The following is a 26,003-nucleotide window of genomic DNA, read 5'->3' on the forward strand; positions in this document are numbered from 1 at the left end:
CATTCCCTGCCCCTTCCTGCAGCCTGAGGCTGCTTCCCAGGCTGGCTGTGAGCCCAAGATCCCTGGAGAGGGACACTTAGGGGGCACCTTCCACAAAGGGGCAGATGGGGTGTAAACACCTACAGGGATGTAGTAGTGCCTGAAGTCAAAGAAGAAGGGTGCCTTCCATAGGTCCACTCAAAGGGAAGAAAAAGTGATGGAGGGTCTTCATTAAACATGGGTCAGTGTCTCCCAGGCCCTAATGAGCCCACTCCTATTCATTACAGCACCTGACCGTTGCATGTCCGGATCCTTTGAGCCCACTCTTATCCTCTGAAGAACATACAATCGGCTTTGGGGTCACAAAAGGTTTAGGTGGGGGCTTAGGGTCTTTAATCCCAAACTTTGTCCTTAGGAAGCTTAGGATCAGCACTGATCTTTCAGGGAGCTCCAAAGTGGCTTTGGAGGAGAGGTTCTTTGGCAGGGTCGGGGAGAAGTGGTGGTGGGAGGATGATCTATAAGGGGAATCAGAGGGGGTGGTGGACATCCCATGAGCAAGATGTCGGAGGAGGAGGAGTTTTTTCTGTTCAAGAACATCTTGGTGGGGCCGTGGGATGGGCCTCAGTACCGCCTCGCCCCTGTCTGGGCCTTCCACCTCCAGGCAGCCTTCACGGGCTTTGTCTTCGTTGTAGGGACGCCACTCGATGCCACAGTGCTGGTGGCCACACTGCGCTACAGAAAGTTGCGGCAGCCACTCAACTACATTCTGGTCAATGTATCCCTGGGGGGCTTCATCTACTGCATCTTCTCTGTCTTTGTCGTCTTCATCACCAGCTGTCATGGATACTTTGTCTTCGGCCGCCATGTTTGTGCTCTGGGGGCCTTCCTGGGCCGTACAGCAGGTATTGCAGGAGAAGGGGGCTGGGGGGAGGCAAAGGACACCGCTCCATGATTGGAACCAGGGGCCAGGCTGTTGGGTGAGAGTGGGCCCCAAAGAGGAGTCTGGGGGATAGAAGTTTGGTGCTCTTTTGCTTACTGAGATATAAAGCCACCCAGACTAGAAGTCTGACCGAGTCCCAAACTCTACTTCACTAACCACTCCAACCTTCCCTCCCTGTGCGTTCTCCACCCCATCTGTATTCCACTCTGCCTGCCAGGATGAGTGGGGCTGTTTACCCTCTTACCCTCACATTTCATCACAGGTCTGGTGACAGGCTGGTCACTGGCCTTCTTGGTCTTTGAGCGCTACATCATCATCTGTAAGCCCTTTGGCAACTTCCGCTTCAGCTCCAAGCACGCACTGATGGTGGTCCTGGCCACCTGGACCATTGGTATTGGTGTCTCCATCCCACCCTTCTTTGGCTGGAGCCGGTGAGAGTGCGGGGCCGCTTTGCTGACGTAGCTAGAAGCTCAGGTTGTGAGGGCGGGAAGGGAATTGGGTATAGTCTTTGACCTCTAATTTTTAAAGAGCTGGTGGAATAAATAAGGGAAAGGGCTGTGGGAGACAAGTGCTAAAGTTTACCCTGCAGTTGCAATTGCTAAAGGCTCGCTGGTGAGGACAGAAAATACCCGCTGCCTGAAGTCATTCTGGGTTCTAAGTGGAGAACACAACCCAAGAATCTCATCTCCCTCTCTACTAATTGAGCCTCACAGTGAGTAAGTGCTTGGTCCCTTGCAGGTTTGTCCCCGAGGGTCTTCAGTGTTCCTGCACCGTGGGCACCAAATATTACAGCGAGTACTATACCTGGTTTCTCTTCATTTTCTGCTACACTGTGCCTCTCTCTCTCCCTCATCTGCTTCTCCTACTCTCAGCTGCTGGGGGTCTTCAGAGCTGTGAGTGCCTTTCGTGAGGGTCAGGGAGGAAGGGATCACAAGGCTCTAGGTGAGAGGGAAGAGCGGGTAAGTGCTCTAGAACATAAAACATTCAGAAACGTCCAGTCAGGTAGAGGGGTATCAAAAAGCAGTGAAGGAAGTGGGGACAGGGAGATGATGAAATGAAGAATAAGGCGGAGTCATTCCTGCTCAGGTATGTCAAGAGACGCATGTGATCTTTTCCATCGTCACAGACCAGAGAGCTGCCTCCATCTTGCCTTCCTCAAGGAGGGGGAAACAGAGGGACTAGGCCAAAAGCTGGGACAGCAGAGAGACAATTAGAGTAGATGGCCCCCTAGTTGAAGAGTCCAGAGATCTAGGAGTTCAGGGCCAGGGATAAGAGGGTGTGATGTTTTCTGTGCTCTTTCCAGGTTGCAGCTCAGCAGCAGGAGGCAGCTACAACCCAGAAGGCTGGGCGGGAGGTGAGCCACAAGGTGGTGATGATGGTGGGATCCTTCTGTCTCTGTTACACGCCCTACGCTGCCCTGGCCATGTATATAGTCAACAACCATAACCACGGGGTGGACTTACGGTTTGTCACCATTCCTGCCTTCTTCCCCAAGAGTGCTTGCGTCTACAATCCCATCATCTACTGCTTCATGAATAAGCAGGTAAAGCTCTCTATTTATATTCCTAAGACCTGGTTCTTCTCAACAATGACTTTTAACTCCAAGCACCTGGGACTCCACTCAAAGGGTTTCTAGGGGTCAACAGGGAAGGCATGGAAACCCTTAGCAGGCTAGAAAGCACTTGGTAAGTAAGCCCAGGGATGAAGGCGTGGTCATCCAGACAAGATCACAGAACTCAGGGAAGACAACTTGAGCCATAAAATTCGAGTTGCTCCAAAGGGCAGGATGAGAAGTGAAAAGCCTTTCCGTTTCACTGAAAAACTGATAGATCAGCAGTGCCCCTAAATTTCCATTTCACGAGTTCTTAATCCTTTCCAACTTCTGGTCTGCACGACCATTTATGTGAAACACAGAGATCACAACACATGCGTACGTTTCTAAAACAGCTTATCATCTGAAGGTACCAGGTGGCTTCCTATCCCAAATCCTGAATCTAAGCTAATAACCCAAACTCAGACAAATCAAGGAGGGTTCCTGCCGTGTAGAGCTAACACTCTGCTTTGAGAATTGTTATTCTGTTTCCTCACTTCCAGAGATGGATTCAAAACGAATGCGAAACCTCCTGGACAGAAACAGAATTGGCAGTCCTTCCCCAGTTGGGAGCGCTTTCAAGTAATGGTGGGGTGGGTGGGCGGGGCTATTCTGGGGTCACTTTTGACAGTGCTCTTATGGGGCAGGGTGGTTTGTGAGGTCTCCCAACAGTGAAATTCTACACATTCTCAGAGTTAGCCAGAATGTGTAGGGATCATCACTGTAGACCCAGGAGTAGTGCGTAGTCTTAGCCTGGAATATAGCTAGCTCTCAGTATTGGGAAGATATAATCAAAACCACCTGAGGAGATCCTGTGTATAAGGCATTGTGCAAGGCTTTGAGGATACAAAGAATGAGATCTTTTTTCCCCTATGCTTCCTGATGTTATCTCCTCTGTACCGCTCTACCAAGGGGACTATCTCCAATTCTGCTCTTTCCTCCAGTTCCAAGCTTGCATCATGGAGATGGTGTGTGGAAGGCCCATGACAGATGAGTCTGACATGTCTAGCTCCCAGAAAATGGAAGTTTCTACCGTCTCTTCTAGCCAAGTTGGCCCCATACTGGCCTGTTTGCAGCAACAAGGATTTTACATTTAAGGAAATTTCTACCTTGCCTGTCAAAAACCAAACTACTACAACACAGAAAACGGGAAGGGGAGTGATAGCAATTTGAGGTCAATTTTCCATTTTCCTCCTATTTCCTTCCTACCTACACAAAGCTACTGTTCCAGCTGGGTCTACTTCAGACCACCCCAAAGGCCATTTCAACAATCATCAGTTTCTACTCTTTTTTTAATTTTTTTTTATTTTTTGTGGTACACGGGCCTCTCACTGTTGTGGCCTCTCCCGTTGCGGAGCACAGGCTCTGGACGTGCAGGCTCAGCGGCCATGGCTCACGGGCCCAGCCGCTCCGCGGCATGTGGGATCTTCCCGGACCGGGGCACGAACCCATGTCCCCTGCATTGGCAGGCAGACTCCTAACCACTGCGCCACCAGGGAAGCCCAGTTTCTACTCTTAAGTGGCAGAATTTACAGCACTTGGAGAACAGATTTCTACATACACGGCAACTGTAAAGCAGTCTGGCTGATGATTTTTCAGTGTGTACACAACAATTATTTTCCTTTCTAGTAACATTTTTTCCCTACTGGGGATCTGTTCAAAGATGATACATTTTGAATTAAAACAAACTTACGGAAACACTTTAGAAATGGGAGAGACATTAAAAAAAGAACCTTTAGAGTTTCCCTGGTGGCGCAGTGGTTTAAGAATCCGCCTGCCAATGCAGGGGACACGGGTTCGAGTCCTGGTCCGGGAAGATCCCACATGCCGCAGAGCAACTAAGTTCGTGCGCCAAAACTACTGAGCCTGAGCTCTAGAGCCTGCGAGCCACAACTACTGAGCGTGCGAGCCTAGAGCCCGTGCTCCACAAGAGAAGCCACCGCAGTGAGAAGCCCACGCACCACAACAAAGAGTAGCCCCCGCTCACCGCAACTAGAGAAAGCCCAAGCAGAGCAACGAAGACCTAATGCAGCCAAAAATAAATAAATAAAATAAAATAAAACAAAACAAAAACCTTAAAAAAACCCTTTAGTAGGTCCCAAATGAGTTTGAAAGAACTTTCTTATGCTGTCACTGCCAGTAATTGCTATCGCTTTGGCTGGGACAGCCATGCCCACAAACCCCTGTACCAGCATGAATATTCCAGGTGCTTCCTTTCCCCCCACACCTCCTATCTGGCTAAACCTATATATCTGTTTTAAGCTGTGTATTTACTAAAGTTAATAGTTTAATTCCCTTCATGTTCTCAAAATGAATTTGCACATCTAATACCATTTATAAACTATACAAAATGTTCAAAAAACTGTTTTACCTTATACTCCCTCTCCCCACCCCCTGAAGAAGAGACTTTTTGAAATAAAAATCAAGATAAATGTGTGTACATTCAGAAATGGCTTGTGTTTGGTATCAGGCAATTATGTAATGAGCAGCTGGGCTCCTCTCCAGTTATATGGCCTAAGGGAAGCAGAGAAGGGTTACAGCTGTAGAAGGATGCTAGAAGATTTCAGGAATAGGAAGAAAAGAGTAACCAATTTGGGAGAAGGCAGTAACTTCTCTGGGTTGGGGTGGGGGGTATGATAAACCTTCCAGGAGAGCTCTTTTTCTGTGCCATTTTATAACACTCACAATTCTAAGCAAGAGTTCCATTTCTTAAGAAAATAAAGGACATTCATAACCCACAGTGAACGTAAACAGTTTTATTTAGAAACAGATAGGTACCTGTTTGCATTATAGAATATAAAACTGGGTTTACACTCTATAAAAAATAACCAATATCCAAATTCAAGAGAGCTAGCATTCACAGAACACACTATGTGGGTGTGCAGCTACTGTTCACCAGCCTCAGGCTTGATTTAAACCAAAAGAAAAAAAAAAAAAAATCCAGGGGGATGATTAGAGATTAGAGTACAATGCTTACTGATGAGCACCCAGCATCCAGAAGTTGCTGTCTTAGCAGATGGAGGTTTGCTTTCTAGGTGCGTGACTTTAACATAAGGCCTGGGTTCTCTGTACCTAGTGACCTATGAGGATCTCCTGCCACACAATTCATGACGTGCCCTCTCCAAGCCAGGGTTGGTGGGCATTATTAATTATCCCTGATCTTCTTAACAAGAAAAATGGGGAATCTGGAAGGCAGAGAATTTCCACTCCCTTATACTGGGGTTAAAAGAATGTATCCACTCTCAAGAGCTCAATGCAAAGGCTGGGGTGGAGTTACACGATATCCGGCTTTTTACCAGGCCAAGTAGCCCACCTCAACGTGATTGTGGAAGACCAAAGGATACACCTAGGTTCAGATTATAATAATCACCCAGCACCACCTGAATGTATTATCCAGAAAGATATATGAAATAATAACGGATATATATATATATATTTGTCTTAGTAACCTGAGGGCTAAAAACTTGGAATATAATAATTCTTCTCAAAAGAGGTCCATCTGTATGAAAGGGACCAAAAAGGACAGTTTCCTGTTATGTAAAATATAGGTAAAGTGAGTTGGGAACAGAGGTGGTTTCTTCAGCTCCTTCTACAATGTCCCTCTCTTTGATCAGGGTTGGCCATGTTGATTCATGATAAACTTTTTTTTGGCAGTGGGGAGATGGGAACGTAGGGAGTGATGGGTCGAAGGCAGGAAGGGTGAGCGATGGTCCTCAAACCAAAGAGCCCTCTCATCTTTGAGTCTTAGCTCAAGCTCTCCAGCTGACACAGAAACAGGCCTGGTAGTAAGTGGTTAGCATTCTGAGGTACGAGGATCCCTGGTAAATTCAGCAGCATGTGGTTTTTGGAAACCAGCCCACAAGATAAGAACACTGCAACCAAGCCCCTAACTAATACTGCTATTTAACCACCGTCCAAAGGAGAAAGGAAAGAAAAAAATCCCACCACACTAGGAGGTTCTAAGCTTTCATTTAAGGTGGTCCAAATAATCTTCTCTTTATCTTCGAGTTTCTTAAGAGAATCCTCATTCAGTGATCATTTCTCTCATTAAAGGCACTTTCAATGACATGATTGGAAAGGAGTACATTTTAACTGCAGTGCAGATTAATTCCTTGGAACACCTGGGGAAATAGGAGCTGAATAGGGGCACTTACAGTGATTCAATAGGCAAGACAGTCTTGAGCACTTCAATAGATGCATACCCAGAAAAAAGCATGTGCCCTAAAAACACTTGTATTTTTCCTTTAGTTTTCCAGCTGTTTCTATGTATAGCTCTGTAAAGAGATCACACTCAGTACTTGACTGATTTTCAAGACAGTGGCCCCAACTCTTCCCACCACAGCTGTGCTTGACAAAATTAGCAAACAGCTAGTCTTACAGGGAAGGAAAAAAAAAGAATGAATGAAATCAAGTTGAGCCAAGCTTTCTTACAGCACAGGGATCGGTCCTTGCCCAGACAATGCCAGGACCTGGACCTGGAGCAGCTGAATGAAATATTCGGCCCCTCCAACTTATGCAGGATACTTTTCAATAGGCAAGTTTAAGTGTTATCTCTCTAAATATGAATTGTGGGGACTATTTCTTCCCTCTTCTCTCTCTTGAACATTTCTTATTGATCTCAGGCTTAAAATTAATTAACTCAGAATTATAAAAATTATATGATAAGGGTTGAGACAGAGTGAAGGGCTAACGTTTGCCTACAAAGTGTGAGCTGAGGATCTTGATCCTTCATATCATACTCCCAACCAGAGAACAAATACAAAAATAAACACACATGTTATACATAATACAAAGTGTAAATCTACAAACACAAGTGTACTAATTAGAGTTTTTCCTCAGAAGCACAGTTTCCCTCCAGTCCCTCAGAGAGGAGGAGGAATGGGGACGGGATTTTTAAGACAGCTTTTCATGTCTTAAAAAGTTTGTAATAACAGTCTCAGTAGCGCAAACAATTTCATGTGAAACCAGAAGCTGTAAAAATAAATTACTTTTGAAGAAATGTAGGTTCCTCTGTCTGCAGCTCAGAACTCGTCATGTCGTACTAAGGCCTCACCAAAATCTGTGGCCTGGCTGCCCACAAATAAATCATACTTGTCAACAATCTCCTCCTTGGTAAGTTTGCCATCCTGAAAGTAGAGAGAACAGTGAATTGATGCAAAATATATTTCTTATTTCAAATTTAGAACACTGTTAACATACAACAGGGGTTAGTCAAGATTTACGATTCTAATTCCCACTAAATTAAATGTGAACTCAATCCTCACTGCCCACCCCCAACACACACACACACACACACACACACACACACACACACGCACACACGCACACACGCAAAGAGGGAGTAAACAGCAGTTGATACATTTTTCTTATCAAGGAAGTTAAGTGGAAGGATGGAAATAATATAGCTCAATAGCTCAATGCTAGGGATATGGGTTTGTTTTTTGAGAAGAAAACGCTCCCTTTCGAGCAAAATGTGGGACATCTCCTAGATATGGGTAAGAGATAGTCAAGAATAGCAGGAAAAATACTTCAAAGTGAATCAAGTCTTTGTCTAACAGGAACAATGAAATATGCTAATATCAAGCACGGTCTTCAACTCCAAAATGACCTAGTCACCAATCATATTCCAGACAGAACCCCAAATGAAGGCTCAGATACTCATCTCAAGAATTATCTAGGCTAGATTCCCAAGGGATGACTACATCAGTTTCCTTTTCTCACATGTCTCAGGACACAGCACCTGGCTACTGAAGTGACTGAGCAAGAACTCAAAACAGACTGACCCTCAAAAAGGCTCAATAAGAAACTGCATTAGGAGCCTCCCTGGTGGCGCAGTGGTTAAGAATCCGCCTGCCAATGCAGGGGACACGGGTTTGAGCCCTGGTCCGGGAAGATCCCACATGCCGTGGAGCAACTAAGCCCATGCGCCACAACTACTGAGCCTTTACTCTAGAGCCTGCGCGAGCCACAACTACTGAAGCCTGTGCCTACAGCCTGTGCTCCGCAACGAGAGAAGCCACCCAAATGAGAAGCCTGCGCACGACAACGAAGAGTAGCCCCCGCTCACCACAACTAGAGAAAGCCCGCGCGCAGCAACAAAGACTCAACGCAGCCAAAAATAAATAAAATAATTTAAAAAAAGAAAAAAGAAACTACATTAAAACCGAAGATCAGTCTAAATAAAAGAACATTTAGAATTCTAGAATTCCCCAACTTTAGACTGATTTTCAGTTTGCTCTAAGGAGAGCACTCAAATCTCTGAAAAAGGTGACAGGGCTCAGTAGTAACACGACTCTTTTAATGAACTGAATGCCTTCTCAGATAATTGATCAAGGGTAATTTTAACAGGTTTCAGAGAAAAGCTGATTTATAAGCTCCTACAAATGATTTAATTTTAAAAAGCATACTTGATTTAAGAAGGAAACAACCAGCTTTGAGTAGGCAAAATGAGCCTGTAAAAGATAAAAGAACAAAGGAAATAACAACAAAAAAGCAAAGAAGATTTCCTGGGGTTCCAAAGATAGCAGATGATGCATGCTGGGCACAGGCTATATCCAGAGGCTCTTTCTGAGGCCTAAATTTCTCCAATGCTGGGAACATTGGGCAAAGGGATTTCTAAAATGAGATCAGAGAGCTAGCGCTGCCCTGTAAGTTTTCAATCGCCAACTTTAGATCCATAGCAGACTCAAACTAATTAAGACCTTAAATGCTCTATGTACCTTAACAGGAATTTTTTAGGCAATCCCCTAGAAACAGAATTCATCACTGATAGATTATTTGGGCCTGGACAGACTTACCTTGTTTTGGTCGGATTCGTAGACTAGGTGCCTGGCTTCTGCCTCTGCATGATCATAGTCTGAGGGAAGGATCCAGTCTTTGGTCTCTTCCTTATCCATCTTCCCATCTCGGTTCTTATCTCGAAACTCAACAAATTGTTCTCTCTCAGTCTTTACCCATTCTGGCTCATCAGCATTTCCATCATGGCTGTACATGTCACCTGTGTGAATACACATCCATACAGAAGATGAGTTTGTCTTTTCTCAAAGACTGCCCCATGCAAATCTGACCTGACCCTTTTTCCTCATTCATCAGTTTGGAACCTAATAGCAGTTATAAGGGTATTTTAGGTCAGAGAGACCTTAAGAAGCAAGGAGTTTTCCTGATGTGTGATTATTGATCTTGCAACAAGAATATTTCCAGCTGTTGGTCTTGAATGATATGAGAGCAAAGAGAATCCTTTAAAAAAAATGCAGAAACAAAGGGAGATGACTAGCGTCAAGAAAGGTGAAGACCAGGACTTCCCCGGTGGAGCAGTAGTTAAGAATCCGCCTGCCAACGCAGGGGACATGGGTTCAATCCCTGGTCCAGGAAGATCCCACATGCTGTGGAGCAACTAAGCCCATGTGTGCCACAACTACTGAGCCCGCGTGCCACAACTACTGAAGCCCACGTGCCTAGAGCCTGTGCTCCGCAGTGAGAGAAGCCACCACAAGGAGAAGTCTGTGCACCACAACAAAGAGTAGCCCCTGCTCGTTGCAACCAGAGAAAGCCGGCGCAGCAATGAAGACCCAACACAGCCAAGAATAAATAAATAAATAAATTTCTTTTTAAAAAAATAAATAAAAAGAAAGGTAAAGACCAACTTTCATAAGATAGTTGTTCCCTACATTCCATTTCACTACTAATTAACCTGACCACTAGTTTTAGAAAGATGTGGTTTTAAATCCTAAAGAAAACTTGAGAGGTCTATAAGTCAAACTGTCCACCAACCAATTACAGAGTATACTTTTTTTTTTAAGTATTTAAAAAAAATTTTTTTTTTTTTTGGCCGCGTTGGGTCTTTGTTGCTGCGCGTGGGGTTTCTCTAGATGCGGCGAGCGGGGGCCACTCTTTGTTGTGGTGCACGGGCTTCTCATTGCAGTGGCTTCTCTTGATGCAAAGCACAGGCTCTAGGCGCACGGGCTTCAGTAGCTGCAGCAAACAGGCTTAGTAGTTGTGGCTCCCGGGCTCTAGAGTGCAGGCTCAGTAGTTGTGGCACACAGGCTTAGCTACTGTCAAAATTCTTTTAGGAATTACATGAGTGAAAGTCTGAAGACTCCTAAATTACACTATATCAAAGTAAGTGTACATGCATTTCATGTAAGGTATGGGAACACACCTAATATAAGTCTAAGTAACTTCTAAACAGTTATTTACCTGTGATAAAAGTAATCTGTATGTTGGGACCCATAAAATGGAGGCTGCCCCAGTGGCCCGGCCCATGCCACAAATCTAAACCTAAGTCAGCCCACACTGCTAAGAAAACCTAACATATATCAATCAGAACCCTCCAGCTCAGCTTCAGTCAACTTACCTTACCCTTAGAAAAGATGACCTGTTATCTTAATAAGGAAATCCCTGACCTCCTAGCCAATCATGTCCTGCATCTGAGTTGCCCCTCTAATGTTTTATAAAGCCTGCTCTTGCCCAAAACCCCCTAGGAAGAATGCTCCACTGCTTGTGAGGTACTTTACTCCCCCGATCCATGGATTGTTTTCCCTTGAATAAAGGACATCAAACTTGTTACTAAATTCTACTATTTCCAGCATTTTGCAGTTGGCACTGTCATTTTCCTGAACTTGAGGGTTAAGAGTAGAACTACTCCTTTCTGTCTTAAAAACAAATTGGGAGTCTCAGAGCAGGTCTTGCCAATTCTTTTTTCATGTTACAGCACATTCAGAAAACACAGTATTTGTACGATCCACTGGCCAGCACCTTGCCCTAGCTGTCCTGAGGGTCAGGGAGACCTTTCACTGTATACAGATTGGGAAATTCTGAAATAGGGAATACATGTGTATTAGGAAACGCACGTTAGGAAAACGTGCGTTTAAAAGACGTATTTTTCTTTCTTTCTTTTTTTTTAATTTGGCCACACCACACGGCATTCGGGATCTTAGTTCCCCAACCAGGGGTCAAACCCGGTCCCTGCAGTGAAAGTGCCAAGTCCTAACCACTGGACCACCAGGGAATTTCCTGAAAGACATGCTTTTAATAGAAGCTAGAATATACAACATAATGTAAGTGCATCTTAAAGCTAGAAAAGTAAGGATAAGAATTAATACTATTTAATTTTCTATTAAAAAATTCAACCTGGGCTTCCCTGGTGGCACAGCTGTTGAGAATCTGCCTGCCAATGCAGGGGACATGGGTTCAAGCCCTGGTCTGGGAAGATCCCACATGCCGCGGAGCAACTAGGCCCATGAGCCACAACTACTGAGCCTGTGCGTCTGAAGCTTGTGCTCCGCAACAAGAGAGGTTGTGAGAGCAAGAGGTCCGCGCACGGTGATGAAGAGTGGCCCCCGCTCGCTGCAACTAGAGAAAGTCCTCACACAGAAACGAAGACCCAACATGGCCATAAACAAACAAACAAACAAACAAATACAATTAAAAAAAATTCAACCTATATAATGATATTAAGGAATTACTAATTTTTTGAGCTTTTATTTAAAAATTTTTAGAGATACATATGTATCTTAAGAGAGATATAACCAAATGTTTACAGATGAAATGAGATGCTGATTAGGATTTACTTCAAAATAATAAAGGAGGTAAGACGTGGATATGGATTTAAAAGGATTGGCCATGGGTTGATGGCTGCTGTGACTGGGCGTAAGTACAGGGGATTCATTATACTATTCTATTTAATTTTGTGTATGCTTGCAATGCTGTGTAATAAATTTAAATGGCTCAACAGTATAACTCTGGGGACTTATTAATGCTAAATGTAAGAGGCAAAGACCCTTTGTTTCTTTTTGATCTTTCCTCTCAACAGGGCAGAAACTAGCATACCCCTAGAAACTGGAAGATACTGTTTGGGAGACTTTTTAGCTTTACAAAGCCCGGCACCCAAGATGTAAAAGCGTTTGCATTAGTTGATGATTTGCAAAACAAAGTCATACACACACAGTTGATAGTTTCAGTAGTTTCAAGAAACAATTGATCTATACGATGGGAGGGAGATAGAAGTATCTCTTTATTTGGCCCCAGTGCTTGGTAAATGATGGTACTTAACTGTTATAAAACTTAATTCCTCTCAAGAGGTTCAAAATGAGTTCCTCCGTTTTAGCAATGGTGATAAAATGGCAAAAACCAAGAATTAAAAGATAAAATATTAAAAAAAAGAAACAGTCGACTTTGAAATGGGCTCAGTAAATGCACCCAGGCATTTATTTCCACTGTGCTGATGAACTCCACTAAAAAAATCATTTTGGAAAAAAATTCCATCTTCCCACTGCCTACCCCTCTCAAAGTACATCATGGAGTCTTAGAAGAAAAGAGTATTCAAGGAGTAATTCAACTGGAATAACTCTAGAAAATAAATAGCAGGTATAATTAGACAAAATTTGAGTAAAGGAGTGACTTGTTCAATGGACTGAAGTGACATACAGGGATAGAGGTAAGGGCTTAAGTCTCCCTTTCACACTTAAAATAAACATTCCAGGTAAAGATCAGAAGCCTAAAAACAAATTGTCTTATGAAACACAAAACCAGTGGTGCACTAGAATTAAGTTACTATGAGTAAAAATAATAATTGGAAATATAAAATTATCTAATATCTTTTAAAATGGAATAACATTTGTAACAAAGACATCTGTAGTATCTTCCATCTCTTCTCCTTTACTTATGCTAATTTCCATCACACTAATTGTGTAACAATTTGCTCAACTACTTGTTAAGAGGCAGCTCCTTTTTTTAAAGCAATGGGAAAATCTTGAAATTATTTTGAGGATAATAAAAACAGCTTTAGGGACTTCCCTGGCAGTCCAATGGTTAAGACTCTGCACTTCCACTGCAGGGGGCACGGGTTCGATCCCTGGTTGGAGAACTAAGATCCCACATGCTGCACGGCATGGCCAAAAAAGCTTTACTTGAGAGAAAGGTATAGCATCTAAAATAATCAGACAATTTGAAGGTATAGTAGCATCTAAAATAAACAGACAACTGGGAATTCCCTGGCAGGCCAGTGGTTAGGACTCCGAGCTTTCATTGCTGAGAGCAAGGGTTCGATCCTTGGTCAGGGAACTAAGATCCCACAAGCCGAGGTGTGGTCAAAAAAGTAAAAAAAAAAAAAAAAAAAAAAAAAAAGAAAGAAAAAGGAAAAGAAAAGAAAACAAAACCAGACAACTAAAAGGAAAAATGGCAGAAAGGAGTGATTTTTAAAAAAAAGACGAAAGGAAACAAATTAGAGAATCTAGACAGAAAACATGAATAGAATACAGCGAAAAGGAAAGACTAAGAGGAATCAACAGCTCTTAGTCATCCAACTGTCTCTTTTGTCCTATTTCTGTTTCCTAATGCCAGTCTAGGCTCCCTGCAACTCCTTACTGTCAATTCCACAGGGCATCTGGGATGTACTATTTCAGTGCTGTCCACTACAGTAGCCACTGGCCACATGGGGCTACTGAGGACTTGAAATGTGACTGGTCCAAACTGAAATGTGCTTTAGTGTAAAATAAACTTTTGAAGATTTGTAGAAAAAAAACCCTCAATGAGTTATATTGATAAAATGTTGAAATTATAGTATTTTGGAATCTTAGGCTAAATAAAATACACTATTGAAATAAATTTCATCTGTTTCCTTTTATTGTTTTTGATGTGGCTATTAGAAAAGTTAAAATTATATATGTGGCTCACATTTACATTCTGATTTGCCAGTGCTGCTACAGACACTTTATCATGACCCCCTATTCCTCACACCGGTCTGACTTAACGATGTGCTGAGAGTTGACCCATGGGGTAAATTGTTTCTGTTGGTGAACATATCTTCCAAAGCTTCTCAGCTTCTTCTAAGAAAAACACTAGAAACAGACTTACCAATATACTCCTCCAGATCAATGAAACCATCAGCATTCTTATCTATATCTTCCATTGTTTCCTAAACAGAAGAGAGTAATTAGACTTAGTATCTGGATGAGTTAGTTTAGGCAATTATTTGTCATTCATTAAAACACACACACACACGTTTATGTAGATGTGTGTGGGTATGGTTAATCCATAGGAAATTGTGGTTTTTCTAGCTGAAAGAATGGTAAAATATTATCAATTTTTTATGCTTCAGCTTAAAATAACTAAGTCTTCTTGAAGGAACACTTAATAGTGAACTACCCCATCAAGCCCATGATGATCTGGTAGCCCTAGTCATGCTTAACTCTAACAGGAGATGTGACCAGTGAGTACATCTACAGCTATAGTCTATGTTTTATCAGTAACTGTCTTCTGTGAAAATTCTTTAGTATCACTGTCATTACTCAGTGCCTGATAGTTTAAAAAATAGGATTTCCCCTCATGCTTACAGTACAAAGCCACCAATGAATCGCAAAATACACAATCTGATGGTACGTATTGTCATACTAAACAGAAAGCTTAAAGCACCATCGAGATCACAGAAAAACAGAGTGACAGAGCTTGGACTCAATCTGGCCAGCACTTGTATAGCAAGTCATTCTTCTAAATACAGAGGAAAGGCTAAAGAGGAAAGTGTAAGCAACAAAAAGAGAAAGTTTCCATTGAGAATCCTTGCTCTCACCCCACCCACCTGTACTACTATATCCTTCATGTAGTCATACTCCTCAGGGTGCAGGAAAGCTGTGAATTCCTCCTTTGTGGCAATGAGGTCTCCATCCTTGTCTGCCATTTTAAACCTCCGCTCATCTCTAACCATCATCTGTTTATAGTTAAATCCATCATCAGGGTCTGGATCATCTAGAAAAGAAAAATTTAGGTCAAATCTTAAAAGACTTCCAGAAAACATGAAAATGTATGGGGAATCAATTTCCAAGAAAGATAAACCAAGCACTGAAGAATTAATTCTTGATTACTCAGGTAAAATTGCAGCAGTATAAAGACATTCAGTTTTGGTAATCAAAGACCTCAAAATCAGGTCTGAGTTGAATGCAAATGCTTGCCATTCAACATGGAACCCTGGCTCCTGGACTGTGTAATCCGTTATGTAATGCTTCACTGTCACTGCTCTTGGGGCAACCACAGAGCTTGAGTTTTCTAGATATATCCAAGGGGCAGCGGTGGTTCTAAAGTCATACTGAGTTTGAATCCTAACTCTACCACTTCTTAGCCATGTGACCTTGGGCAAGTAACTTAACTGTACTTCAATTTACTCATCTGTAAAATGGAGATAATAACAGTGCTGGCCTCATAGGATTGTTATGAGGCTAACTAAGCAAATAAATAGAAGTTAAGTGCTAGAACAGTGCCTGGCACAGAGTTGGCTTTTAATGAATGTTAGCCACTGCTATGTCGATTAAACATTAGGGTCTCATTAAAAAGCCAGATACCAGGAATTCCCCGGCAGTCCAGAGGTTAGGACTCTGAGCTCTCACTGCCGGGGGCCTGGGTTCAGTCCCTGGTCAGCAGAACTAAAATCCCACAAGCCGCACAATGCAGCACCCCCCTGCCCCCCACCAAAAGAAGCCAGACATCAAAGGCCTTCTATCCCATTATAGGCCATCTGGATTCAAGTACCAGAACAACACCACTTTGAATGGTCACACTTTAGTTTCTTAAGCCACCTCAGAAATATACCATGAGATACAAATACTGTTCACTACCCCTCCTCCCCAATTTTTGTAAAATTCTAGAAAATGCAAATAAATTCGAGTTACAGAAAACAGATCAGTGGTTGCCTTGAGGATTATAAAGGGACACAAGGAAACTGTTTGGGGTGATGGAAATGTTCATTTACTTCGATTGCAGTGATGAGCTCACCGATACATACATCTGTCAAAACTCATCAATTGTGCATTTTAAATACGTGCAGTGTATCGTATGTCAGTTATACTTCAATAAAGCTGTTACAAAAGATAAATATTAAATTACAACCAAATTAAATTTGGATTTATCCATCTGTTAGGATGTTGAACTGCACAAGCAGTAGTTAGTCTCTCCGTAAGAATCTAGAAAAATGAAATTTTGTTTCTTTAAGTTGAAAAAATGTGGAGTTAATGGCAGAAAAGGAAAAAAAACCCTTTTCAATCTGAGTTGCTGTATGGACCTAATAAGGTAACATGTGAAGATATTTTGAAAGGAAAAGACACCATATTAAAGGTAAGAAATGATTGTTCCTACAACATATTGGTCAAATTTTAAAAAAGATACAGCACTAGTTTTATAAAAATGACCCACAGGGTCCCTTAATAACATTACACTGCTGACTTTCGATACTGTAGTTCAATCTTTCCATACTTTAAGCACAGTTAAAAACAACAACAATAAACTACTGCTCTATTTTGAGAGATGAGCAACTTGAAGCTTCATTCTTTGTTGAGTGTCAAAATTTAGTCAGATAGTTGACTGAATCATGAGGCTTTGTGGACCGTATACGTGTATACTCAAAGCCGTAACAGGTTAGAGACAAAGAATTTAAGGAATTCTAATTCCTACTAAGTCATTTCTTCTAAACAAATAAAGCTTCAGTACAAACTATGTAACAGAAATAAGAAAGATAACAGAAGACAACTTATATATTAAGAGTAGATTCTTAGCTAAGAGCCCTTCTCTCCTTAGTTAAACCATGGTGACTGGAATCAAGTAGCCCGATAACATGCACATATATAAGGATGAAAAAGGAAGCTTTAAAACTTTATTTTTATTTTTTTAAACTTTATTTTTAATGACTAAACTCACGTGCCTATCATCACTGCTCAGAGTGCCATTGTCTGTCTTAAGCACCAGTTTACTGGGCTATCTGGCCTGGGTAGGCTCTTGGTCTAGTTCTGGTGGAGGCAGGGTGGATCGTAGTATCTCACATTTTACTTGTGGCAGAGACAGGGTTAATGCTCCTTTTGTGGAAAGCAGACTAAAAGCTAAAGTGATTTATACCCGAACTCAGCTGAACCAAGAACACGCTTTCACAAAAACTCCTCAGCACTTTTGTAAGGCACCTCATTACCCCGAGTACTGTCCAGCCACAGGCCTCCAGGGAAAGATGCCTTATAAAGACATTGTTTCTCCAGCCAGAGCTTCAGCTTATGCAGTCTCAGTCAGTAGAAATACCCACTACATTGAATCATTTGCCCTGTGAGGCAACAAAGCTCTCAACACATAATCATACAAAGAGTTTAAGATTCATTCTGGACAGCAAGTGAGTGACTAGGTCTGAGCTGAGATTATTAACACACCATTCTATTGAGATCACCAATAGCCTGCCCACTGCTTTACATTTATAATTAATTCCAAATAAATCAGAGGGTGTTGGGTCTCAGTCAGAGAGCAAGAAGCATGCATGCCTCTCTATCTGCACTGACTTTTTAATACACGTGTTTTTAATTGGGTGAAGGATATGTTTGGTTCTTATGTTTGGTTCTTGGGTAAGTGTCAAGCGTAGAGAGAGACTGCCACTCTAGTCTTAGGAATGAGAACAAGCCTGATACAGAAATAAAAATCTGTTCAACAGAAACGCATGCAGTCCTGTAATTAACACGGACAGCTGGTTATCCAGCGGGGGGGAAACAGACCATCATACACTCACTGCTTGTTAGTTGGTGATGGAGAATGCCTGCTTTAACCCAGAAATTTACTTAATTTCCAGAATAAAGATGCAAGAAGTAACATTTATACATTCTTGCCTCAAACTGTAACCATGTGCAATAGAGGAATCTCACTAACAAAAACACCCTAAGTCATCAACTCAGTAAGATCGCCACCTAGCATTCAACAGCAGGCAAGTATAATAAGTAAAAGAAAATGACTAACAGGTGGCCCAAGCATACAAGCTACCAAATCAACAGAAAGCAATCAAAGTCACATTTATTTGCCTTGAAGCATTTGCAAAGCAGGCTGATAAACTCATGTGCCAGAGAAAACAAATGGGAAATAATTCATTTCTAAACTTCAGTAAGCAGACACACTGAAATAGTTAAATTTCATCACGGAAAGCTATTATATTTGATCTTTATTTTATTAAGGAAAAACAGTAATTTTCCTTCTATTCTCACCAGTTACAAAGAAATCTAATTTGGTTTGAATTTCAGGTCCAACACTTTAATGTGACCATGTCAGGCTTTGAGACATCTCAAAGCCTCTTGCTTTGCATTGTTGGAACAATGCAGCCTTTTAAACAAGATCTACTACAAAAATGGTCTCTCTGCGGGATGACAGCAAGAAAAAATGGGGAAATATATCTGAAATGCTAACAATGTTAAAAGATGTCAGACCTTAGAAAACCAAAATAAAACAAATTTAAAAAAATACACAATATACAACTTCAAAATTAATAAAGGGAAGGAGAATTAGCTCAGCATCAAACTATCTCAGAAACGCATAATTTCTTCCTTTCCTTCACTGTGTGACCCATTTGTTTCTTTGACTCAAGACCATGGTCTCTGCCAGGCTGACATCTTGCCCCTTACCCAGGTAAGTGCCATAAGTCACGTTTCTGTACTCATCCCAGGAGATTAAGCCGTCTTGATTCAAATCAAACTCCTGCCATTGGTTTTCAACATTGTCATATATGTATTTCTTCTGGGCGTGCTTAATCCAGGATTTCAGCTCCCCCTCCGTCACAAACCCATCTTTATCCGCGTCTATTTTATCTACAATCACTCTACAAGACAAAACAGTTACGTTTCAAAGTGCCGGCTCCACAAAGCTTTTTCCCCCAGATAGTAGGGACCTACCTAAAACGTAGCCGTAGGTGGCATTTTTATACTCTTCCCAGGAAACGAGGCCGTCCTCATTGAGGTCATGCCCCTTCCACTGTCGCTCTACATCCTCGTAAATCCAGCGCTTTTGTGCAAATTTAATCCAGTCTTTGAGCTCATCCACAGTGACAAACCCGTCCTTGTCGCCATCTATTTTACTTACAATCTTTCTGTAGAAAATGCAGAGAAATCCAGCAAGAGGTTAAAAGGACACTAGGCTCTGGACTTAGCCAGGTGTGTGCTGTGGGCACAGGTGTTGCCCAGAGCTAAAGCATGGAAATAAAAATTGTTTCCAAAACAAAACTGCCAGACAGGCCATTGAAAATTTTTCTCTTAAGTGCCCGTTGCTGGTCTGAAATGAGCCATCCAGACAAGGCAAGCACAGTCCATGGCTGGTGTACTTGGATCCAAAAGTGAATCCGGACTATCCCTTTAGAGGTAGGTTTCAGCCGATGGTCAGAATTCAGGAGTGAATGAATATCCATTCCTATCTGGGTTCTCCACTCTTAGCATCAAACAACACGCAAATCTTTGTATTTTTCTTTATTGCTTTTACGAGAATCTCAATTTCTGGGTAAACGATCACAACCACTGACTTGGTTTTCTAAAAATTCAAAAATTTAAACCAGACTTTAAAAAAATTCAGCTGTGTTTTCAAAAAAAAAAAAAAAAAAACAAAACACTTCTGTTAAAAATACAAAGATATTAAATATAGTTCCAGGATCACTTATACCTAAAGTCAAGATTACTTTTTTTAAAACCCCAAAACAGGTACACAGAGACAGAAGCATGCTTATTTTTAAAAATGGCTAGCAGTTTATTATACACTATTTTGAACTGGATTTTTACACATAACCACAAAACCAGAGAGCTCTGAAGAAGTAATGTGGTAAGAATGTATATCCCTGATTATGAGAATGTTAATAAGCTGAGAGGGTTAGGGTGCAGATGATAAAGCAAAACTACAAAGCTAAAGAATCAATATACTTTGCCCTCCATGAGTTTCTTTCTTCTAGATCTGTTATGTTAATGACAGACATTTTTTAAATGATTTATTTAAGGATTTCAAAATATGTGCATGATATGAAAACTTCTGTTTAAAGATGCAGTCACTTACTTATAGAAGCTAAGACAGCCTATGTAAAGTCACAAGAACTTTAAATCAAAACTTCCAATGGGGGACTTCCCTGGCAGTCCAGTGGTTAAGACACCGTGCTTCCACTGCAGTGGGCACAGGTTCGATCCCTGGTGGGGAACTAAGATCCGGCATGCCGCACAGTGTGGCCAAAAAAACAAAACAAACAAAAAACCCCAACAACTTCTAATGGAATTGATATCTTGGCATACTCCTATGCTCTGTTACTTGTAGGACTGAAAAAGACTGTCGTTTGGTAGCAAATAATGTTTTTCCCCAGTTTGTATTCATCTCATGAATACAACACTGGAAAGTGATTAGAATCACAGAATACAAGCAACACAAATTCATCTTGATATTGACATGCTGTTAGCCATGATTGTCTATTACTTAAATCTTGTAATTAACAAGCATTTTCCTTCAGAGAATCTTACAGCTTTTGCTCTAAAATGTTAAAAGGTAAAGCAGTAAGAAGTCACCTCAAATATCCTCCTATATCTACATGGACACGGGACAAAAATTTTTTGCAACTTGAACCTGTAGAATCTTAACAATATTAATAAGTTAAGTTTTAAGCGCCCCCAAACTTCTGCATTATCTATACTGGGATCCAGTTTGTGTCCGTAAGGTATTGGCTACCAAGATTGCCACTGTACCATTAAGAAAAAAAGGGAAAGGTACTTATTCCCGAAAGAAAATTTTAAACTATTATAAACAGCCTAAAGAGAAGGAACACTCAGATAAAAAAGGCATCTGACTGTTTAAGATGGGCTTTTCCTAATGAAGTTGGCTAAATGCCATTCTATTCATCCCAACAGAAATATCCCAAATGGTTTAATTCAGAGGTTAGCAAACTTTTTCTGAAAAAGGACAGATAAGGAGAAATTTTCACTTTGTGGGCCACATATGGTCTGTAACATATTTTAAAAACAACAACAAAAATAACCACAAAACCATTTAAAAATAAAAAAGCCATCCCTATCTTGCTAGCTATCCAGCCTGCAGGCAGTTGTGAAAGTACATTGGAAGTGGGCATGTCCTATTTTAGGCATGAAGCTCTAAACTCGGATCTTTGAAAGCCTGTGTAGATTTATGAAGCTAATGGTGTTATATTTCTATGATACTGGAGAACCCTACAGATCCATGATGCCACTAAATAAGCACTCACTCCACGACAGACACAATGTACCTAGTGGATCTTATATTATGTCTAAGAGGTAACATATGCCTCTACATTTCAAAAGGCATCAAACAAATCCTTTGACTTTTTAAGAACCTGCGTCAATAAATGGGCTCCAGGAGGGTTCACAACATTCCAGAAATTTTCAGCAAAATTTTATATATATTCATATGTAGGCGCTTGCCCTTAGCTTTCACTAGACTGCCAAAGGGACTGGGCCTGTGACCCAAGAAAGGATGATGAACTGCTCTAGTTCATTTCTACAGCAAATATATCACGGGTGAAAACTTTATTGAGGACCACCACCTCAAAATAAATAATCATTTGAAGGACACATAAATGAAAATTAAGTATATTTAGACTTCTTGGGGGTGGGGTTGAGAATACATACACAAGAAAAAATCTTCTATTTGTCAACATTCTTCGTAAGAAAAAGGAACTAAAAACTGGATATTAAAATTGTTTTTAAGTGCTTCCTGAAGTCTTTTAGGTATTATAACTAAGGATTTAAAAATAGTAGTGAATTTTTGCAACTAGAGGTATAGACAATGATCTTATCTCCTAATAGTTACTGGCCTCCTAGATAGATGGAAAAGGGGGACTCTGTTGTTCCCAACCTCTGATGTACAGTCACGTACCAAATAATGTTTAGAAATGCCACAGTAAGTTAAAAGAAAAAAAAAAGTTCACCTGGAATTCTTGCTTGCAACAGTACATCACCTTATAAACTGGAAATATTTGCCATTATCTCCATTTTGGGAGAAGAAAATAGTACTTGGTTCATTCATACATTCCATGAAAAACATGATTTTAACCATCTTATTCTAATCAAATATGGAGTCGCTCATGTGTTGAACTTTTGATATTTACTGATGACGAAAAGAAACATTTTCTCTCTACTGAAGACTGTTAGCAGAGCTATTCCAGTACCTACACAGAGCCAGAACACCAAACCTAAGGGCCCTTCATTATTTAACAGTAATTCTGCACAGAGATATGTGCAGACCAAAATGTAGGCTGGACATGCACGTTATGCAAGACACGAAGACTGAGAACGCCCTCATGCATCCCTATTTTCAGCCTGGAATGTTAGCACAGTTATAAGATTAAAATTAAAAGTGAGCATGGTCCCTCAAAGTTAGAAAAACAACCTAACAGAAGACTAACTCTTTGATAAATTTCTGTTTTCTCTATCTACTTTCAAATGTTTTAGGAGTTTCTCATTCTACACAGCAAAATCTTTTTATTGTTTCTGTGAGTGTTTAAGAATAAAATATTATATCCTTCAGTTAGCAGAAAACCCGTTGAAAGAATAATTATTTTGAAGTACCACCCAAAGCAAATCCTATAACGTCTTCTAATCACAGCACTATCCATGGGCAAAATATTTTTGGAAATTCCTATGTGGTATAACTTTTCAGACAAATCTCTTGAATATAGTTCAGAAAGTTACACCAATGGTAGCCTTTCATTGAGGAGAAAATGTTCACTGAATTAACCTGCATTTCCTTAAAAAGCAAGGCTTTGAAAGAGCCAAAAAAGACATTCTCAGATCCTCAGAAATAATCAACTGGAATTCTACCAAATCAACTCTTTAAATAAAAAGATGCCTGCTGAGAGAGCCACAGAACCTGACTATGGCCCAGCTGTTACTGAAATAGCAACACATACTCTGACATTAAGACCACTGCTTATTACAACCTTCTAAAAGGCAAGGTTGAGGGACTTCCCTGGCGGTCCAGTGGTTAAGACATTGCCTTCCAATGCAGGGGGTGCGGGTTCGATCCCTGGTCAGGGAGCTAAGATCCCATGTGCCTCACGGCCAAAATACCAAAACATAAACCAGAAGCACTATTTTAACAAATTCAATAAAGGTTTTAAAAATGGTCCACATTAAAAAAAAAAAAAGGCAAGGTTGGTTTGGTTTTGTTTTTGATTAAGCAAATATCTGACAATGAAACCAAAGAGGGTGAAGGACATCCTTGGAAACCATAAACTCTACAGAAATTAGTCAGTCCAGGAGTCTAATTTGCAGTTTATTATCCACTCAAAGACTTGGCATGGTCAGTAATAAATAGGTCACAGATAGTTTTTAAAAATTAAAAGCAACAGGTTTGAGAAAACCCCCATGTAATGTTCCTTTGGGGTCAAGATGATGCAGTTTAAGCTGAGTCCTATAGTATTTGGCAATTTTATGCATAAATGACTTTGCTTTGTAGAACGAGGTAAAAACTATTATTCAATGGAGAAATGCAGGAAAGCGCTTAATTAAATTTTAGTGGTAGCAATTCTGTGGTTAGTTTTCAGAAGATGTAGTTCAATACAGCTTTACTGAGTGACTGAGCCAAAAGAGAAAAAAAGAATGAGTTGATTTATAAAGAAATGTCATTATTCTAACTAGCTCCCTGAGAGCTGGCACCTTACCCAAGTCTTTCCTTGCTCTCTTCTGGTGTCAGCTGATCAAAGGTTTTTGCTTCTTCAGCACCCAAGAAGGCATCATGGTCATAATCAAAACTCTGAGCATCATTGTGAACTTTGTCACTGAGCTGAGGCTCATGGTGTACACGGTCCTTCTTTTCCGTGGGCTTGCTCAAGGCAAAGGCTGTGCACAGGGACAGGCATGTAAGAAACTGTCGCAGGTCCATGATAATCAGATCTTAAAGAAAAAAGAAAGGTAGTTCATTCAGGAAGCAGTATGCTTAATAATGAAACAAGAAATTAAAAGCTCACATCCAGTTACAATATTAATTTGATATTATCCCAAATATTATTACTTAATCCATAAAAAAAAGTGTGGTAGGATATCAGACTTTCCAGTTTTACTCTGAGAAATATTCACCAGTTTTCTTCATCTGATTGTAGGCTGACAAGGAATTACAGGAACAAGGAATTACTAGGAACATCCACCTTGTAAGTGGTCTCACTTCAAAAACACCAAAGTAGAACTTTAATCCTTTTGCCCAAGTTCCTAAGATTTAAAAGTGAAAGGACCAAGATTTAAATCCAGACCTACTGACTCCAAATACTTTACCTTTGTACTGTATCAGTGGTCTGGTCTTCAAACCTGGCTGGTTATTAGGATCACCTAGGAAGCTTTATTAAAAAAAAAAAGGTTTTCCCTACTGAATTAGAATCTCTGAGGCTGAACCCAAGCATTTGTAGTTTTAAATGGTTCCCAGGTGATTCTGATGGTTGTCAGATAAGAACCAATGATCACCTTCAAAGATCAAACCACTGAGACGGTACAGTGATGGATAACTGCCTTATCATTCTGTATACTTGTGTTTCCCAAACCTACCCAGGTATAAGGACCACCTGGAATACTGTTCAAAGTACAGATTCCCCAGCTCTACACTGTACGTTCAGAATCTCTGCAGTCACAGGTGATTCTGATGAACAAGCACAAGGCTGGAACACTTTATCGAAAACAGTGACAAAAAATCGCAGAGAAGCTGCAGGCTAGAAACTGTTTAGAACTCTTGACAGACAACCTATAGTACTGTCCAGAAAGGTTAACGTTTTAGAGAAAACTGTAAAATTAAAAATCAAGGTGGGGGGTAGGGCGGGGGAGAATTCCCTGGTGGCACAGTGGTTAAGAATCTGCCTATCAATGCAGGGGACACGGGTTCGAGCCCTGCTCCGGGAAGATCTCATATGCCATGGAGCAACTAAGCCCATGCGCCACAACTACTGAGCCCTCGTGCCACAACTACTGAAGCTCGTGCTCCTAGAGCCCGTGCTCCCCAACAAGAGAAGCCACCGCAATGAGAAGCCCGCGCACCACAGCGAAGAGTAGTCCCCGCTCGCCACAACTAGAGAAAGCCCGTGCACAGTAACGAAGACGCAACATCGCCAAATATAAATAAATAAATCAAAAAAACCCCACAAAAAAACAAATCAAGGGGGGACTTCCCTGGCGGTCCAGTGGTTAAGACTCCATGCTGCCACTTGCAGGGGCCATGGGTTCGATGGTGGGGAACTAAGATCCTGCATGCTGTGCAGTATGGCCAAAAAATAAAATAAAATAAAATAAAATAAAAAATAAAAAAATCAAGGGGAAAGAGTTTCCCAGGCTTTCATATTTTAACTAGTCCTTTATCAGAACACAGATTCTGAAGGCTTCTCCCCTTGTGGTGAGTATAAACTTCTATAATTTCCTATTATCACTCACTCGTTTCCTCTTATGACCAGTGACTCCCTTACTGGATGGGTAGGTGGTTACTGGGCATGAGGCCTGTTGTAGGTTGAACTGTGTCCCCCCAAAAGATATGCTGAAGTCCTAATCCCTGGTGCCTGTGAATGTGACCTTATTTGGAAATAGGATCTTTGCAGATGTAATCAAGTAGGATGGGCTCTAATACAATGGCTGGTGTCTTTATAAAAGGAGGGAAATTTGGATACAGACACAGAGAAGAGAATGCCACATTATGAAAGAGGCAAATATTAGAGATCATCTACAAGCCAAGGAATGTCAATGATTGCTG

General features: G+C 41.1%; 2 protein-coding genes across 3 annotated transcripts in view; one reads left to right on the forward strand and one right to left on the reverse strand.

Moving 5' to 3' along the window:
• Positions 1-538: 538 nt before the first annotated feature.
• Positions 539-3,607, forward strand: OPN1SW (opsin 1, short wave sensitive; the record flags this gene model as incomplete). Its single annotated transcript, XM_082661468.1, is given in 6 exon segments — positions 539-881; positions 1,182-1,350; positions 1,658-1,760; positions 1,762-1,812; positions 2,223-2,462; positions 3,455-3,607. Coding segments are annotated over 6 exon segments (1,059 nt in total).
• Positions 3,608-5,251: 1,644 nt separating this feature from the next.
• CALU (calumenin) overlaps positions 5,252-26,003 on the reverse strand; it is a 28,337-nt gene continuing 7,585 nt past the window's right edge. Inside the window, exons 2-7 of one of the 2 annotated variants that reach the window (XM_082661810.1) lie at positions 23,944-24,175; positions 18,914-19,107; positions 15,085-15,251; positions 14,364-14,424; positions 9,308-9,507; positions 5,252-7,636 (exon numbers count right to left, since the gene is read on the reverse strand). In XM_082661810.1, the coding sequence (XP_082517936.1) occupies positions 7,532-7,636; positions 9,308-9,507; positions 14,364-14,424; positions 15,085-15,251; positions 18,914-19,107; positions 23,944-24,164 (948 nt within the window). In that variant the 5' untranslated portion in view covers positions 24,165-24,175 and the 3' untranslated portion in view covers positions 5,252-7,531. Of the gene's footprint in view, positions 7,637-9,307; positions 9,508-14,363; positions 14,425-15,084; positions 15,252-18,913; positions 19,108-19,180; positions 19,375-23,943; positions 24,176-26,003 lie in introns of both variants that reach the window. The other variant, XM_082661809.1, reaches the window with a different exon arrangement.

Source organism: Grampus griseus (assembly GCF_964374135.1).
Source record: "Grampus griseus genome assembly, chromosome: 9".
Classification (NCBI taxonomy): Eukaryota; Metazoa; Chordata; class Mammalia; order Artiodactyla; family Delphinidae; genus Grampus; species Grampus griseus.